Source organism: Patella vulgata, chromosome 1, assembly GCF_932274485.2.
Source record: "Patella vulgata chromosome 1, xgPatVulg1.2, whole genome shotgun sequence".
Taxonomy (NCBI): domain Eukaryota; kingdom Metazoa; phylum Mollusca; class Gastropoda; family Patellidae; genus Patella; species Patella vulgata.
This window is the reverse complement of record NC_065879.2, coordinates 25,595,944-25,615,850: the sequence shown is the minus strand read 5'-3', so window position 1 is coordinate 25,615,850 and position 19,907 is coordinate 25,595,944. Positions and strand designations below refer to the sequence as shown.

General features: G+C 34.1%; 2 protein-coding genes across 3 annotated transcripts in view; one reads left to right on the top strand and one right to left on the bottom strand.

Moving 5' to 3' along the window:
• Positions 1–1,009: 1,009 nt before the first annotated feature.
• Positions 1,010–8,239, bottom strand: LOC126808836 (ADP-ribosylation factor-like protein 3). 2 transcript variants are annotated; one of them, XM_050533827.1, is made up of 6 exons: positions 8,134–8,239; positions 6,355–6,498; positions 5,419–5,535; positions 5,005–5,055; positions 4,517–4,702; positions 1,010–4,176 (listed from the first exon to the last, which is right to left on the bottom strand). In XM_050533827.1, the coding sequence occupies exons 1-6, from the start codon at positions 8,134–8,136 to the stop codon at positions 4,132–4,134; spliced, it is 546 nt and encodes a 181-aa protein (XP_050389784.1). In that variant the 5' UTR covers positions 8,137–8,239; the 3' UTR covers positions 1,010–4,131. The 2 variants fall into 2 exon arrangements, with proteins under 2 accessions (XP_050389784.1, XP_050389783.1); XM_050533826.1 differs by lacking the exon at positions 8,134–8,239 and adding an exon at positions 8,055–8,081.
• The window catches only part of LOC126808830 (sideroflexin-2), a 71,468-nt gene continuing 59,781 nt past the window's right edge, over positions 8,221–19,907 (top strand). Inside the window, exons 1-10 of the mRNA XM_050533820.2 lie at positions 8,221–8,330; positions 9,973–10,173; positions 10,426–10,596; positions 11,532–11,630; positions 12,241–12,319; positions 13,448–13,533; positions 14,265–14,325; positions 14,896–14,962; positions 15,352–15,451; positions 15,920–15,967. Of these exons, the coding sequence (XP_050389777.1) occupies positions 10,019–10,173; positions 10,426–10,596; positions 11,532–11,630; positions 12,241–12,319; positions 13,448–13,533; positions 14,265–14,325; positions 14,896–14,962; positions 15,352–15,451; positions 15,920–15,967 (866 nt within the window). The 5' untranslated portion in view covers positions 8,221–8,330; positions 9,973–10,018. The remainder of the gene's footprint in view (positions 8,331–9,972; positions 10,174–10,425; positions 10,597–11,531; positions 11,631–12,240; positions 12,320–13,447; positions 13,534–14,264; positions 14,326–14,895; positions 14,963–15,351; positions 15,452–15,919; positions 15,968–19,907) is intronic.

The window sequence follows — 19,907 nt, the reverse complement described above, 5'->3', positions numbered from 1 at the left end:
GGGGTTGGATGGCTGAATGGTTAGCATGCGCGCGCTGTATCAAAAAGTCTGTCATTGAGTCGACTGGCGTGGTTTTGATTCCACGGTTGTACGTGACAAGGAGTAGGGTTGCCTGTCCAACCTTGTGGGTTTTCTCCCACCGCTAAAGACCCCTACATGCAAGCAAATTAATGAAATAAAATTGAATCATATGTTAGTCCCGAAATGACCTAGTTTGTGTCAAGTGGATGTTGAACCCAATTTCTCTCTCTCTTTTGTCTTTTCATTCAAATGACAGGAACATCTCTTGCTTGCTATACTCACAGCTCAATATTGTCGATTTGAATTGAGATCAATTGTAGCTACAGTGTAGGGGGTTTGCAATGTGTTGTGACAAATAAGTCTATGAAATTAAGTATCTCATCAACTCGCCAATATTTTACACAGTATAAAAATATTACTTTATATTTACAAAGAGACGCAATGAGATAGGGAGCTGGGATGGCTAAGTGTTTGATCCCGGTGATGCTGAGTAAGTTCATCAGGATTTTCTGGCTTGGTTCCCCCTTGTCTGTGGTACAGGACAGAGGGCCCGGAAAGGGACAAGGCATAGTCATTCGGATGGGATGAAAAAGAACCCTCGACAGTTGGAATTTAAAAGAAGGCCGTAGTGCTGCTGTCTGAGCAAAATTTCCCTCATCACACGCTGTATGACCGTCTTCATCAGCTCAGTTGGAGCAGAACAGTAAACCCCATTCCATTTCACACAAGATACAAATCACCAACATTTAAAAGCATATCTTGCCCCAAACAATGCCCATTACTTCTAAGTACCGGCAGGTTAATGAAGCATGAGTTGGACTTCAATTTCAAAAGCCAAACCCATTTCACTTCTTTTTTTGATTTAATCTGCACGTCTTCAGACCAAGATGAGGTGGAGTAACCAACTGAAGACTAATATGGAATGAAATGTTGATATAATTTTAATTATACTCGACATGACAACATCATCAGCTTATGAAACATGAAAGACGACATACACTTTTATTTTCTCCCAAGACACGTACATGTAAAATGGAATGAACATTCATAGCATAGACAAATCACAAATATTTCTATGGCATCAAACTTCTGAATTCATGTGAATATCCCTGGCCAATTAAAATCAATATTTCTTGAGGTACTAATATTTGTAATTGGCTGTGTTTAATTTACAATACTTAAAGGAATTGTCCCAAATCTTATACAGTATATCTTGAAATAAGTGGTTCTAAATTAAAGTATGAGTAAAAACGCCTTATTTTTTAGATCTGTGGTCCAAAAGACAGTTAATATATTCTAATGACTATCAGCAATGTCATTCACTAATTAACGGAGATCATTCATGACTCACCAATCCACAATACTATTATGTAGATATGTTTTCAACACATCAGCTAAATTAGAAATTTAACAAAATTATAAGCCTATATGTTTGAATTCAATATATTACCTTTTGTAATTGTAAGCTTATAGACATATTTACCCTGGCACAATCATGGTATTGATTAAGAAACCTTGTCGCCAGCGACACATAAAAACTGTTTTATGTACAGTACAAAGATAAAGGTTTATGGAATTAGCAAGTTTTATTTACCTGTACACTGTACATATGTGTGACTGATCATTTAATGGTACGAAATTCATATCTTGTCCATTTCCCAATAGCAGATAGAAATGTGTAAATGGAAAAGCCACATCAAACTGAATATTACTGTAAGCCAAGATGTTATTTACCCTTAATTTCCCCATCATTACTAAGTGATTTGACTGTAAACTATGGCAACAAATAAACAAAACTTCACAACATGGCTATTATCTACACTCAAAAGAATAACATAAATATTGGTGGTAATTGAATTGATGTGACTAATATCATACTAAATGTTTTGAATAATGTAGACTAAGTTCCATATCCAAGTCAGTTTAACTACTTTGTCAACTAGTCACTAGCTATTAATAGTAATATGAGATCTCTAATTGATACTCGTACAGTAATGAGGTCACAAGTTTGCAATTCTCCAACAAGACCAATGCAGCATATATCATACACATCTTGAATTAACGACATCATTAATTATCTTTTCATTTTATTTAGGGATACGTCTCGCCAGATATCTGATATTCGCTGTCAGTAATATGAAAATACTCAAATTAAGTCCCTAACTAAATAATTTAGAACTTTAATGAACAAATCGTTCCTTAAGCAGTGGTTACAACCATCAGATGCAGCGACCAACCTATCAGACAAATGGTCGGATGGACACAGAGAGAGAGAGAAATTGGGTTTAACGTCCACTCGACACAAACTAGGTCATTTCGGGACCAACATATGGTTTAATTTTATTTCAATAATTCGCTTGCGCGTAGGGGTCTTTAGCAGTGGGAGGAAACCGGAGGACCCGGAGAAAACCCAAGAGGTTGGACAGGCGACCCTACTCATTGTCACGTACAACCGTGGAATCAAAACCACGCCAGTCGACTCAATGACAGACTTTTTGATACAGCGCGCGCATGCTAACCATTCAGCCATCCAACCCCCCTCGGATGGACAGCTTGTTGTATGAATAGGATCAGTTCTATTCTCATCAAACCAACTGCATCATATAAGACGTCATATGGGTATATGACGTCATATCTGAAATCGTGATTAAAGATGTCTTCTGTCACTCTGATGTCCTCTAAAATGGATTATAAACCTATCCACGACTGAATTAGAATATCTAATAAATCTGTATACGAAGCATGGCCTTACTGCCATTTTATTGAGTTATTAAAAAGGAACAAAATGTTGCCGTACAATCAACAGAACAATTGTATCATGTTGCACCCGACGGTTGTATGGATTGGTTGTATAGTGTAAACGCCATTTAAATATAACAAACACAAATTTGATTGATTATACTTTTCCTGTTTTATATTCAGTAATCTTTAAAAATTTGGACGGAAAAACTGCTGTTTTTGATATGAATAAATCACAAAATTGCTCAAAAAATAATTCATTTTATAAGTAAGTCTTCTAAATACTGAAGAATTGTTATAATTTGATTGGACGGATAAACATTTAAAGATTAATGGGGTATGTTTGTAAGTCTTAAATGAGGATAAAGGAAATACATATTTTCAGCTCCTGAGATAACAAGCCAACAGTTTGAACATTCTATCTCAATTAGAAGGAGATTTTATGTGTCCTTAAAAGTGTAATGGACAGCCAGACCTATTTTAATAGTCCTTTGCTCTCTTTGAAAAATGGGGGACCGACCGGTAGGTCTCAGATCTGTTTTCTGTTTATTTGAAACTTTATTAATATAATTTTCCAATCAAATTAAGTTTTCTGGTCCAACTGAAAGGTTTAAATGCAAAACAGATCCATTTTATTAATTTTGATTAAAAGTAACGTGCAGCCTATTCCAAACTGTTAACTTCTAAATCTAAATGACCGATTCCATGCCAAATTATGGACGACACTCTCAATGCACAATTACCAAACTTTTGGCGGGAATGACTATTCTGTTTGCAATGAAAACATACACAATAGATATAAATGATTATCATGATAATAAAGGAATTCATAAAAACTGTGAATTACTTTAATTACTGTAAACCAAGAAATAATGAGGACAAAACTGTGTATTGAAATGAATGTGACCAGTGATAATAATTTATATTTAACACCATCATGTGACCAGCTCTGTCTAAATAAGACATGTCACATCTCCTTTATTATATGAGATGCAGTACAAAATATAAAAAATGTTTTTTACCATAATATAGATTGTCTAAATTAGGTAGAGCAAGTCACATAAAAATTTATTTTACAGTATCTTAAATCACGCTTTTCCTGATTACATAACCATACAATATAAACGACCGCTAATCAGTTTGACATACTGGCAATGCCTTGTTTCTGTGCAAATTAAAGGCACACTCAAATAGTTTTCTAGTTTGTTTTGTGTTGCCAATACGTTTACAGGAAATAGCTATATTATTGTATCCAGTAAGTAAAAATCATCACTTTCTACAATATTGACACAAATATAAATGAGTGATGATACATGTAGATATAAGAAGATATCTAGATATATTATATTATATTAGATTGAACGAGTATCTTTATTTCTTTTTACTACATGCTTTAATTAACCAATCTAAACCATGCTGTAAATAAACAAAATAAACATATATTAAAATTAATCAAATCAATCAATACTAACATAATTATATAAGTTATGGTCATCTAAACTTCACAACACTTAAATTAACATTGCCATCGTTATTTCTCTCCATGAACATCAATGTCAAGATAGTATCTAAACTGGTTTGTTCTTAATTTAATTGTCTAAATTAATATTTAAATAACATTTTATAGCTCTTCATTTTGGTACATTTATCTAAGGAAAATATCACTGGCCTTCTGGGACATTGTGACTTTAATTGATGACTTTTTCCAAGAACCCTGACAAACTAACCCAAAAAGTACTATGTATGAAGTATGTACCTTAACACCCTCGCCTGTCTGTGCTGAACAGGCCTGTATATGCCATTCTCTGTCTCGGATCTGATGTAGATTTAAACCTTCTGCGATATCACTAGCAGGTGCAGCCGTTACTAAATCTTGTTTATTAGCAAAAACCATAACAGGTACACCACTTAACTTTTCTTCCTCTAATAATTCAGTTAATTCCTACAATAACAACAACTTTAAAGAAATATTTTTACTGTGCACCAGAAAGAGCAAGGACCATCTCAACTGAACATACTGAATGGGAATGTTTTATTCCAAAACATGAATTGAAATGTAACATTTTTGTTTTTTGGCATACTATTTTAATATTAATTCTTCATGTAGAAGGGGTGATAAATACACCTTTTTTGATCAGGGTGGCAGGGGCTGTCCCCATTAAGAGTGAAGTGTGTTGCGAAATGTTTTTAACTGTATGACTATGGTAGCCAACATAGAAATAGGTACACAAAAATCACACAAACCTCCCCTGTTTCTTCAAACCGTTTTCTGTCTGCACTATCTATAACATAAATCTGAAAAATAGAATATTCATTTAAATCACTCAAAAGTAATTTGACAAACATTTGTAAAAATATTAAAAAAAAGAATAATGGTTACACTCTTCAGTCTGAATGGATTTGGTAAAAACAATTTAAAATTTGTATTTTAAATAAGCTGTGATGAATATTGGGCTATACTTTAATAAGAATCTGTCCTCAATTCAGATAAGCAGAAAAGATAGTATTAGAACAAATTAGTGGATAGCTTCTATGAGCACTCCATGATCAGAAATGATACTCCAAATGAGCTGTTGGACAATGTTAATACCGGAATTCTAGTACTCAATGAAACCAAATGCTGAAAGGGTACAGTATTTAAACCATATCACCACATACCAAAATGTCTGTATTTTCAAAATAATTTTTCCAATATGGACGAATTTTCCTTTGTCCACCTATATCCCATACATTTAACTGGAATCCTGCTGATTGCACTGTTTTGATATTAAAGCCCTGAAAATATATTTGTAAAAGTTTAAAAATATGATTTTAAATATTGCTTGAAAACGTTGAGAGAATACTCTTCGAAACGTCGCCCAAATAAATCAGTAATTGTTCTTCCATAAGAATGTGTTATAGTTTATTGCTCTATCCAGTTACTAAATGCCTCTAAAAGATCATGATTTTAAATCTTATATTCTGTGGTTAAAACAGGCTTGAAAGAAAGGGAGAACTATAGATCTCATTCTCCTAGACTCATTTGAAATTAAATTTAGGAAAAAGAGCTTATAACCATACCTTATAAAATAAGCTTAAATAGCTCTCCTCATCTAAGATACTTTTGCATTGTTTTTAATAAGCAAACGATTTTAAAATTGACAAATTTTGTCATTACATGAGCGGCAACAGGAAGTGGTAAGATGATGAACAGCATCTTGTTGATCAGATGAAATCCTGTAGCAGTGTACACGTTAGTTTGCACGTAAAAGGGCCCTTGGCAGTTGGAATTCATCGAAGAGTAGGTGAAAACTGTCCGAGGAAAACTTCTCTTTAATGGCCAAGAGTCTGTATGATCATGCCACAATGATAGTCAGATCATTATTCAAGAAAAGATTATTTGTAATGAATTGAGTAGTGAACACTCTGTAAAACCTGCTTTACAGTTTGTAGACCAATAAAAATGTTTTCATAAGGAAATATTATCCAATCAATATATGGACAATTCCTCGAGTCAGATCAGTGTACCCTGGTAAACAAGGCACAGAAATCAGTGTAACAGTTGAATTAGGACCTGAATTTAAACCCTTCAAAATGGATTTAATATATACCAACCTGTGTAGGGGTTATATGACTGATATCTTCAGATGCCAATGACTTCAATAATGTCGTTTTACCAGCATTATCTAAACCCAATAATAAAATTCTCAATTCCTTTGCCTGTGTCCCTCGTATCCTTCGTAGTAAAGACAACAAACCCTACAAAAGATTCAAAGTTATTTTGTTTTTGTAATTAAATCTCATTAAAGAGAATTGGTATGTTGTCCAACACAGCCACATATGAGCTATAAGTTACTATAGTATAAAAGCTTATATAAATGAGTTTCCTCTAAAGTGGCGTTTACACGATAGGGCTTACAACCAATCCATACAACGATCGAGGCTATGGTCGCATCCGACCAACAAATGGTTGTATGGCCAGCTAGTTGTATGGATAGTACCAGTTCTATACCTCAGCCGATTGATGCAATAGCCAATCAAATTGCGTTAGATTAGCGACGTCATACAGTCATATCTGACTTGGCAACCAGAGTTCCAGTTAATTTTTATTTAAGATGGCTTCTTCTGTTGCTTCAACTAGTTCAACGTCCTCTAAAATGGATCTAAACCTATCTGTGACTGAATTAGGGTATCTAATAACTTTGTGTAGGGCACATGAACCCTTGTGGAGCCTGCAGCATCACTGTTTAAACAATAACATTCTTCTTCAAATGACGCCATTTTATTGAGTTTAATACTACTGGACAGCTTTTGTTTGTCAATGAGTTTTTGTTGTTCAATGAAGGATAATTAAATAAGGTAGGGGACATGTAGAATTTCCTGACTGACGCCTTTCATCTTGTGGGTATTTGGTCTGATAAAACTGTGTTTCGTCTTATATGGCCGATTTACATAAATTTGTGTGTTACCCTATATTTAGATTTCATTTGCTTCTGCCTAGTTCAGCTCAGAAGATTTCAATTTTTTTCTCCCAGACTTACCTAAATTTTGTTTCATCTTATCTTATATGGCCGAGTTTGTAAATTTGTGCGTTACCCTTTCAATGAAGTTCTCCAAGTCAGTTAGAAGACGGGGACATATTTTTTAACAAAGTGTTGTGTCGCTCATACTGGTTCTTCTAGCGAGGTAAGCAAGGTCTTATTTTCTCACTAAGATGTTCAATCATATTGTTCAGGCGTTCACAGGGACTTACACGCGACCGTTTAGCAGTAAAAAGTTGCCCAGTAAAATTGACTGGGAAGCGATTAAATTTTCGAGAAGGATTCAATAGGACAGTTCCAGAACGTAGAGGGCGAGTGTAATGAGTCGACCTACGTTCAGAGCTGAACTACATGTAGCTACTGCCATGCAGTTTAGCAGATGGGGACGTATTTTTAATAGCATGTTGTGTCGCACATACTGACTGTAACTCTAGCGAAGTAAGCAAGTAGGGCCTATAATAATGTTCAGATAATATTCCATTCACAGGCATTCATGTTTGAACCTTGATGTGACTCCCATTTTTGTGTCAAAATATTTCTTTGTTGTTGAAGATTTTGTATTACTCATTGGTTTTAATCTTAAACCCCTAACCCTGAATTTAATAGGTTTTAATCTTATACCTGACCCTAACCCTAAAATTTTAATTTAAAACGACTAGGCTAGTAACTTAACTTAAGTGATGGATGGAATGTAAGTGATTGGAAATAGAAAAGGGAGTCGGATCAAACATGATCGCCGTTAAAAAAAGGAACCAAGTACATAAAATCATAGACCTTATATAGCATTCGTTTCAACAACAATTTTCAATGTTTAAGTTGTGTGTGTACGGTCGAAAGGCATACGTTTTCTTACCATAATTTGGCTGGCCGGAGTTATTTACTCTGAGGTAACTACGTGTGACGTCACTCTGCAAGCTAATCTTTCTCAGACAGCCGAGAGCTGAAAAGGGGGATTAACTCTGAAATGTGTGGTATGCAAGGGTTCAGACAGCAATGTTTTCTAAAGTGATGAAGATACACATACAAAAATAAGAACTACATTTTGACATTGTAAGTAATTAAAGTAGCTTCCATACAGGAATAAGTTTCCACGAATAGTGTCAATTTGGGATATTAACTTTTTGTTTGTAACATTTTGAAAGAAGAAACCAATAATTATAATAGTTTTTGTAATAGACAACAACAGAGTCAAGAATATTAATGAATGTCATTCAAATCAGACAACAGAATAACGTTAGCCTACACGTCGGATCAATTTTCAATCATCCACAGTGAATCAGTGACACACATTAAATTTGAATGAACTATAAGCAACCGAGAAATAGATTCCTTTAATTTGACTCTGACTGTACTTACATATGCTTTAGCATATTGTCAATGACTAAAGAGCCACATTATTAAGCCTTGCTTGATTGGACAAGGTTAAATTAAGTCCACAATGAACCCTTAACATTCATGAGCTAAATATAGTTTAATTTCAACTAGCTGGAGAACCATATGTGTTCTATAGACATTACAAAAACTGCAATAGCCTAAGTAAATGTCAAGTAATTGTCTCACATTAAAAGAGCTAATCTCTAATAGCTCTAATTGTATATATTGTGCATAATATACGAAATTAAAAACACAAATTTTAATTCAATATGGGTCCATTTATATCTTGTCGTGAAAATATGGGATCATTTTATAAAATCCAATATAAAGACACAATGAACATTTTGATATCACTATCAGTAGGCCTACAAAAGTCATGTAGGCTATATAATCAAGGACATAAAAAATCAAACAGGCTAGAACGTGTATCGCAGAAATTAAAACACAAATCATATTTAAACTTAATCCTCGAGTACATGTAAAGCAAATGACGGTCTGTTCCCCGACACGTAGTCCAAACAATTATTACCACCATATTAGGGAAATGCAAATTGGACAGCCTTCACTTACTTCCCGTTTTTGGGCGCCATTATGAACGAAGACAAACATATCCAACCAGACAGTGCGAAAATGTAATGGTTGATTCCCAAACGACAAAATAAAAATGAACAAAATGTGTAGAATAGACTTGGTAGGCGTAAAAAAAATAATGTTCAATTTGGACTATTCGCTTATTTCACCGAACATGACTGATTAAAAATTATTTAAGAATTTTAAAAATTGATTATAAATCAATTTATATACATTCATATTACATGTGTGCTTTTAGACCCATTTTTGTCTATTTTAAGGTTCAAAAGAATAGAGCCATTCTCCCTTTAAAACATATAATGATATGGTGCCATTTTTTATTAAATAGACCTAATAATACAATAATAAAGTCCAACATTGATACCAAAAAAATATTGAAAAACTAACTAGTGAATTACAAAATCAACTCTAGCCTTGTAAGTTAGGAATTTTGATGTAACATGCCCACTTAGCTCAACTTATGAAAATACAATATAAACCTTCTTAGATAGCCTAAATTGCTACCCCCTTCCATCTAGTCCACCCAATAGAAGATTGCTTTGAGTAGGCTAACTTAAAGTGTGACATTACACAAAATTAGTGTGCTGCAGGTAGAGGCTATCAATGGCATAAAAAAAAATGTCAACAGAAATATAGGCTAACATATCAGGATCATAGATTAAACAGTAAATTTGGCAGATAATAAAATGTTGAGGATTGTTGTGACAATACTTTATATATTTTACAGATAAGAAATAAGGCCTACAGTTTGATTGTTGTCTTATGTACCGGTAATGACAAGTGAAAGAATTAATTTGTCAGTGCCCAGATGGGATCAGTCAACATTTACAGGAAGATTGAAATATTTTTCCTGGATAACAGATCCTAGGCTTTCCATTACACCTTCATCACAGTTGATGGAAGCTAAACTCCTGCTAGAAAAATATAGGTTTGTTGAGGTTTCTTATTCAAAACATTGATTTTGATATATTATTGCATGTTTGTGAAGTAGATTGTCATATGTCCTTCCAGCTAGCTGTCTGTAATATATGTAATTGTTGACTATTATCATAAGTAGGAACTCAATTGAAACCAATTGTGACCCTAGTTGACTCCAGATGGGAGCACCCTGCCCTGTCTGTCAGAACCAAAGATTTTGAGTTTATCGTTCTTAACTTAATGTTAATATTACGTTTTTCAGGAAAGGCGAGGAATCAAGCGGAACAACTGTAGATAAAATTCGACGGGCACAGCAGCTATATTTATCAGCATTCCATCCTGATTCTGGAGAACTGCAGAATGTTATTGGAAGAATGTCTTTTCAAGTTCCTGGAGGAATGGTACTAATTGGGGCTATGATCACATTTTATAGGTCTGTCTAAAAAGAAATTGTAGCAGTAATCTAATTTACATTAGATCAAACTATCATTTCGTAATCTAACCAAAAAAATGTGGGGTATCATGAAAGGATTTTTCAAGGTTCACTGGGGTTGAGGGTGTGGGGGCTGACAGAAGTATGTGCCTAGTTATTCAGATGTAAAATAACCTTGAGCAGTTCAAATTAAGAGTATTCGGAAATGCAGCAATCTGGGCAATAATCTCTTCATTTGAATTCTATAGGTAACAGTCCTAGTAATTTGGATGGAACAAATAACCTAGGTTTTGCACACATTCTCGTGTGCGTAAAACAACCCATGTAAATGTAGAGACTGGTCTTGAAGGCTGTCTTCTGAATGATGTCGATATTCTGCAGAACGACTGTAAATTAGAACATCAATATAATGTTAACAACAATATGGGCAATTTTGGTTAGAATTTCGGAAAAAGAAGTAATGGTTATGATTAATAATTTAGAAATAAAAATAAAAGAAAAGTGAAAGAGCACCCTATTAGTCAACTGTATCATTGCACAAATTATGATCAGCTATATATACTTGTAAGAAATGTCAGTTTCAGTAATATTGAACAAAAGGAAGATCAGAAATAACTTTTAAAAAATGTATCTGTGTTCCACCTTAAGAAATGCATTTATATTAAAGGAATCTTATTCTAGAAAGGAATAGTTCTTTGTTGTGGTTGGAATAGTTGTTTAATTTCATTACTAGTTTAGGGTTAGCTTGCAATAAATTACATACTGACCATCTATTGACAAAAAACGAAGACTATATGTACTTATTGCTCAGAGCTATATTTATGTCTTTGAAGTTTGGTAATCATGGTGATTTTTGTATAGAAATAGAAATTTTAGCCTAATGGTTATTCGATTATTATATTCTGGTTGATTATCTCCCTTTCTATGTATTTCAGATCTAATTCAGCTGTGATATTCTGGCAGTGGGCTAATCAATCATTCAATGCTCTAGTTAATTACACCAATAGAAATGCTGCTTCAGAAATAACAACAAAGTAGGTTTTATTTCATGTATTTCAAATGAATAAATGCCTGCATTTGGTTCGTATTGAAATGACTTCTTATGGAAGAAAGAATCATTTTATTCATCAAGTTGCCTGCCTAACATTGTGGGTTTTGTTTGGATTCTCTGGTTTTCTCTGATTGCTAAATATCCCTTATGTATAAGTTTTTTCCTGCGATGAATTGAAACAACATTGCATTAGTTTATTCATAATAAACAAGAGTTCATGATATTCAAATATTTAATAACTTTAAACCAGAAAATAATTATATTATGAAACACGAAATAAATGCAGGCAAGAAAATAATGCTTTGAAAGTCACATTGATTTCAATACACACATTCATTCTCAAACAAAAAATAAAGTTCAGAGTAATTACCCCTTAATTCAATAGTATCCGCAAACACAATACCCCACAAAACACTACACTAATCTCAAAAAGCTATAGTGTTTACGGCTCTTAGTAATAAGACATCTATATCTCCGGGTTGGATAGGCAGATCTGCCTCAAATTTGACATACAATCAAGTTTAAGCAAATTTATAATAGTATTGTTACTTTGAGCTCTGAATTACACTTGTGTTTTGTTATTTTTGTTTTAGACAGATGGCAGTGGCGTATGTCAGTGCAACAACTAGTGCGTTAGTTACAGCTCTAGGTTTAAAATCAATTCTAGCAAAAGTTTGTATATATTTATTAATCAGTTTACTTATTGGTTTGGTTTTAGTTTCCAAGCCAGTCTGGACATAAGGCATCTGTCACAGATTTTTTTTAGACACAAACTGTTATACAACATTTATATTATAATATATACATGGTGTGATAATTTTTCCTGACAATGTCTGTGACTGGTGCCTTATCTCCAGGCTTGTATATGTACGTTGTGTGGTAATTTGTACTTGACACAGTCTGTGACAGGTGCTTTATGTCCAGTCTTGTTTCGAAATGTCATATGTCTGAGTAGTTATAAAATGGTCACACTATTTACAGACATCATTGCTGTTGTGCCCTATCTCACTGCTGTTGTGCCCAGATCTTGCTGTGCCAGACCTCACTGCTGTTGTGTCCAGGGGGATCACGTGGCTAAGTGGGTAAGACGCTGGCTCGCTAACCTGGAGGTCGGGTGTTCGATCCCTGCATTGGCCGAGAAAGTTCATCCAGATTTTCCGGCGTGGTTTCCCCTTGTCAGTGATGCAGGACGGAGGGCCTGACAAGGACAGCTGTTTAGTCGTTCGGATGGGACGAAAAAAACGAGGTCCCGTGTACATATTGGCGTGCACATAAAAGTTCCCTTGGCAGTTGGAATTCGATATATAAGAGTAGGCCGTAGCGCCGCTGCCAAGGCAAAATTTCCCTCATAGCACACTGTATGGCGTATGCCTGTCTTTATTAGCCCAGTTTAGGAGCAGAACAGTAGGACGTTAAACCCCATTTCATTTCATTCCATTTCTGTTGTGTCCATAACTTTTTTACTGTATTTGTAGACACCAACTAATGCTTTCACAAATTCAAATAGTTTTACAAGGCTATTCAAACAAATTTTTGGATGTTATTTTACAACCATTATCAATGGAATTTGTCTCCAGTAGGAAATATTAGTTAAATATTATTAATTCTACAAAAATAGGTAAACACATAATGAAAATAAACAGATTTCAAAGATTCACAATTATTTAAAAATCTAAAAATGCATCAAAACAATCCAAAAATTGGTGATATTTATTTTAACAGCAGTTGAATAATGACCAATTTATGTCTTAGATACCAATCAATATAAGTATGATTTTTGATATCCAATTTTTCTTACAGAGAGCAACTCCATTAATTCAAAGATTTGTACCCTTTGCAGCAGTAGCAGCAGCTAATATTATCAATATACCTCTTATGAGGCAAAGGTTAGTAAGGATAAATAATGATCAATTATTAAAATCTTTGCATGCTCACAAACCTGACACAAGAATGTATGAGATCATTAATCAATTGGTCTTCTAATATACTTATGATTCAACAGTATTTTCTTTAGAATTTGTAAAATAATCTCTTTCGTCTTTTACAAAAGGTTAAATAAATTATCCATCACAAATCTCAATTCAAAGTCACAGTCTTAAATATGGTGCCCAAAATTCCTCTGACACAGTTAGTTTGCAATTAACTTGCATGATTTGTTTCAGTGAGTGGCTTGGTGAGCATGGCGATGGCTCATTAACCAGGGGCGTCTGGGTTCTATTCCAGTGTTGTCTGAGAAACTTCCTCTGGATTTTTCAGCCTGGTAAGGAAAATGTCTAGGTGTTCGGATGGGACAATAAAACCCCAAGTTCTTGTGTATACTCCTATCAGTGCAAAATTTCCCGCATAGCACACTTCATGGTCAATCTGATTAAAACACAGATCCTATTTCGTTTCGTTTTTATAGTTCAAAATTGATTGGTTAATCAAATGTCTGACGTCATAGGGTCATAAGTCGGTCTTTTGATCCCTGACGTGACTTATTGCTATAACTTGTCAGATCTTCATGTAGTGTAGGCCATCGAAAGTATAAAAAAAGACACGAAATATAGATCTTTATTTTAATCAGATTGTTTTCATGGTGTGTGACTGTCTTCATGATTTATTTCATTTGTTTCAGTGAATTAATAAATGGTGTAACAGTATTTGATAAACATAATAACAAAATCACAGAATCAAAGGTAGGAAAAGATTTTGAAAAATATGGGTACTCAAATTTTAATGGAAGACTTACTGAAATTATTACAGCTATATTAATATGTTGCATTTAAAGGGATATTGCCAGATATCCAATGCTCCATTAATAGCTCATCAGATTTATCCTACATAAGGGAATATTTTCAAAGTCCTAATTGAGTAATTGATCTCCTGCATTGACTGAAATGAAATGAAATGAAATGTGGTTTAACATCCTACTGTTCTGCTCCTATGCCCGGGCAGCGGCACTATCGCCAACTCTTATATCGAATTCCAACTACCAAGGGATCTTTTACGTGCATTCCAATGTATACACGGGACCTCGGTTTTTCGTATCAACTGAAGGACTAGACAGTTGTCCTTGTCAGCCCCTCCGTCCTGCATCACTGACAAGGGGGAACCACGTCGGAAAATCTGGATGAACTTTCTCGGCCAATGCAGGGATCGAACACCCGACCTCCAGGCTAGCGAGCCAGCGTCTTACCCACTAAGCCACGTGATCCCCCCTGCATTGACTGAAATTATTACTGACCTAACTTATATTAATTTTTTAGTATGCAGCTGTGAAAGGAATATCTCAGGTTGTGTTTTGTAGGATAATGATGGTTATACCTAGTATGAGTAAGTAGAAATTTTAGTAGGATCTAAGATAAACTAAATAGAATATTACTCAATAACTTTTCATTATGAGGCGGTATTAGTGTTAAGGCTGATCCCGACCGAACTAGACAACGACAACAACAATGACAGCAACTTCGCAGTTTTTGAACCCATGTCCTATAAGCACGACAACTACACACATTACTGCATGGAAATGAAGGAAAAATTTGCTTGAGATGTTTTGACTTGCCTTGATCTTAAAGACGTCATCATCACCATGCAAAGCAAAGCAATGAACATAAAAACCAAAGAAGAATTTGTTTCAGTGGTTTTGAGTCCCATTTATCTTATGTCACAGCAAGATTATAATTCTACAAACAACTGAATGGGAATAACTTTTTGTTTTGCAGCCATGTTACCAATATTAATAGAAAAATTAGAAAAAACAGCCTGGATGAAAAGAAATAAATTTTTAAATCCCCCATTGCAAGTTCTTTTAGCGGGTGTTACGTAAGTTTTACCTAGAAACATTATTACTCAAATTGCTGGTTAATTGATATAAAGTCACATCCACTGTATTGTTGAGTTCTGAAGTTTAATTGACATCTTTTTTTTTAAAGTGTCACTCCCTCTTTGAACTGGGTCAAATAAACTAGGCATTTTATTGTATTTTGTATGTTGATTTGTTTTCACCAATGACAATATGTCTTTGTTCAAAATTTTGTGTACTAGATTAAGTCAATATTGAAATATAACCCAGAACATCAAAAATGAAACTAAAATTATTTAATAAACCAACTTGCACTGAATGTTTCAAAACAAATATTTTACTGTATGGCGCTTATCTTATCACTAATTCAAATAACACATCAACCTAATTCAAAACTTTATTTTGATTTAAATTAAAGAGGATATTTATATAAAGCACCTTTTAACTATTTTAAATACATGTTCTGCACATGCTAATTATATTTATAGAATGTTGTTTATGGTGCCAGTAGGATGTTCTCTATTCCCACAGAAATGGTAAGTTGTATCTCTCCTCTTCATAAAAATTCAAACCTTTAACCTGATCTTTAAAAAAATTTGCTGGAAATAGACAATACTCACTTCATTATTATAGTCACTCTTTCTTTTTCATGTCCAATGTCCAATCCAATATTCTTTTCTGTTCCTATTATTATAAATCATCCACATCTTCTTTCATCACATACTCCATTTTCAGTACATATCATGTTGATTTATATAATTATGTACAATGTACTATACTATTATAGTAACTCTTTCTTTTTCATGTCCAATGTCCAATCCAATATTCTTTTCTGTTCCTATTATAAATCATCCACATCTTCTTTCATCACATACTCCATTTTCAGTACATATCATGTTGATTTATATAATTATGTACAATGTACATAATCTTTTGTATGTCCAATGTACACAACCGCTGTTTAATGTCTAATTCATATAATCTGTTACATGTAAAATGTACACCATCATTTTCATGTCAAATTCACACCTGTTCAACAGTCATTACATTTTCTATGTACAATGTTCTTCATATATCCCATCTGTTTCATATAGACCGGGGTACTCTTCAAAAAAAGTAGGGGATATTCAGAAACAATACAAAACTGCGGAAATGCACTGCTGTTTTTATTAGAGGTAACCAGTGTATGTTAGTAACAGGCCAATTGCCTACACATGAACATAAACAGTTCATATGGGCGGATTATCTGACGGCCCCATTTCACTCGCAAAGAGATACACTGTCAAAAGTCTTAATAATGAGTAATTGCTCCACCAATCCTCAGACGTTCAGCAATTTGTCGTGGCAGCTCCTAATCAACCGTCCAATCACGATTTTGGTCAATCTGACCCACTCTTCTTGCAGTGCCACGGCCAATTCTTGCAGTGTTGTCGGTTGACGTCTCCCGATCAAATTAAACGTAACACACTAAAGCAAAGATACGCTAAACAGTAAATCTTATGCAAGAACAGATAGGAAAGCAAACATGGATAGATAAACCAGCATGCGGCAGGTTTCATCAACCCTTCCTTGAAGTGTCAAATTTGACAATGAACCCCTCCCACGTGTATGGTGCTATTGCGTGTCACATGTGCAGCTCAGTGGCTCTGTTGGGGCAATGAGTTCTTCACCTGTGAACATACTCTCAAAGCATGTTAAATGTCCATGGCTATTTATCATATCGCAACCTACATAGGTATTTGCATTTCAATATCCCCTACTTTTTTTGAAAAAGTATACATTGTAGACTACATCAACTACTACTTCAGGTGGAAAGTAAATAATCTGTTCCCACAATATACAATGCACATCATCTACATTATGTGGAAGGTAAATCAGCTGTTCCAACAATCAATATACATAATCTGTTCCATTACAAATATACATTATCTGCATCATGCTGAATTTGAATTATACTGTATCTACACCAAACACAATGCCAACATTTTGCTCACAATGTACATCATCTGTTCCTTGTCAAATAAGCTTAACAAGCACTATATATACCCAATGGCCATGACTCCTTCATTTCATCATCTTATATCAGTTAAAGATACATTATGTAAGATTTAGATAAAGAGCTGGATTTGCTTGCTGTAATAGTTCAAGAATAGATAATGAAAAATGAATATATATTGAAAATTTAATTCAAATTATCACTGTTTGTTGTTTTGACAAGATATGTGCATTGATTGTTTATCATTGTAACCATGATACTGCTATATTTGAGACTCAACCTCGCTTTCCCATTTTTATACGCCAACATTTTCATGTTTGTTTTTACCTTGGTCTCTATCCATCTCTTGCAAAATGTGGGCGTATCCTTCCTGGCAGCCGCTGGTTAAATTAAAACATTAAATAGCCGAACCATTCCTTGGCCTAGATAGTTAATTATGGTCTTGTCATTTTAATAAATATCTAATTAATAATTCATATAACATTTAAGGCCTAAAGAAAGACCTGCAATACGCAGATTTAGCTCTTGAATAATGTTATCTTTAAATATAAAATGAACATGTATAGCTGTGTCCTGTAATCTGTTCCATGTGTGTGTGTGTGTGTGTGTGTGTGCAATGGATTAATATGTATATCATCTATATCAATGTCTAGTGTACATATGTTATGTCCAATGTTCAGTTAGTTAGTGTTAGTTGTATTTTACGTCCGCTTCCACCGAGGTGATATCGCAGACAAGTCCAATGTTCAACTACACATGAGCACTTAAGAGATGTAGCTTATAGCATGTCAAATGTCATATTCCTGAAGCAATGGCCCGAGAAATCCCTCTCTGGCCATTGCTGGATTGCTTTATAATCCCGATAGTCTAATCTATTTTTATATCCTACTAATCATGCTATTTACATATGCAGCACTATCTAATGCATATCACGAGGACACCTCACTTTCAATTTCTGGTCATTAGTAATAAACAACAGAAATTGCATTGAATCGATATGAAACCAGAGGAATAACAAAACAATGTATTACTTTATTTACACTGCATATACATACACAAATGGCGTAACCAAATAGAATGTCAGTTAACTCTCCACAAGCAATCACACGAAAAGTCTAGTATGTCATCCACATATCAAAATACGTTGGTTGAGTCATCCACACAGAATTGGTTGACTCATCCACATGGCATTGGTTATGTTATGGATATGAATAGTATTCAATTAAGTGATGCCTTATCATAGTATCCACCTGGTTGTCATAGTGTTTGATATAATGATTAACACCATAACACTGGTTCTGTGAATGGCTTCTGTTAATTAGTTTATTGTTACCCGTTTGTACATAACCTTCTGTAACATGTTTGATTGTATCATTGCTTGTTAACGGTTAGAGTACTTTCAATGAAACGTTGCAGTTAAAGATACCTTCCCATGTACAAACTGTGTGATTTGATGATATAATATTTGCACTAAAAACATATTCAAACTTATTAATCTATCAAAAATTTGCTTCAAATCCCTATCAAAGCTTTGCATTCGCGAGGAGATATCCAAAGATATAAAAAATCTATTTTTAGAAGTCATGTTTCTCACCTGGGAGGGCCCATTTGTCATTACTTACTGTCCATTTACCATACATATGGAGGCATAAGTAAATTTTTGAATTATTTTCTAGTAACTTCTTTTTCCGCTGTTTAATTGCAGAGTCTGTTATACGTTTACACCCATCAGTGTTCCCCAAACCGCCTAACTATTTGATCAATAAATAATAATAATAATTGTTTTCTATAGCGCTGAACATTCAGTCAGTCTGACTGCTCTGTGGCACTTTACAATGTAGATATGATTATAAAAAGCATACATGTATATACAAATAAACAAAAGAATAAAAAGGAATAGTCAAGTTACAATATAGAAATGGAAAGTGAAGCATTTAAATTGTAGTTCAAAAGTTTGGGTAAAAAACAGGGTTTTTAGATGTTGTTTAAATATAGCCAAGTTTGGACTTCCAGAGGCAATTTGTTCCATTCTTTTGGTGCTGCGTACGCAAAAGCTCTCTCACCAAATTTTGACTTCTGTACTGGACATACAAGTTGGATTTTATGAGAGGAACGTAAGGACCGAGAAGGTACATATTGTTTAATCAAATCGAATAAATAGGATGGTGCCAATGTCAGGGTATCTGACCCCCCTTCAGTTTGAATCCAGTTCAACATGATTTTAGGTATTGAAAAAAATAAACGAATAATATTTGTGACGTAAAAACTTTCTTTTTGATATTTTGAAGCCTGGTATTCATGGTTTTTATTTTTCCGCCTGTTTGCTTGCTTAAAAATTCCAATCAAAATCGTGTAGGCTACATGTGAGTATTATTACATCAGTAAAAGTAAAACATAGTACATGTGTTTGGTATATCATTATGCTGTGTTAAACTTTAGTTTCTGTGGTTTAGAAAAGTGACCTCCATTTACCCCAGATA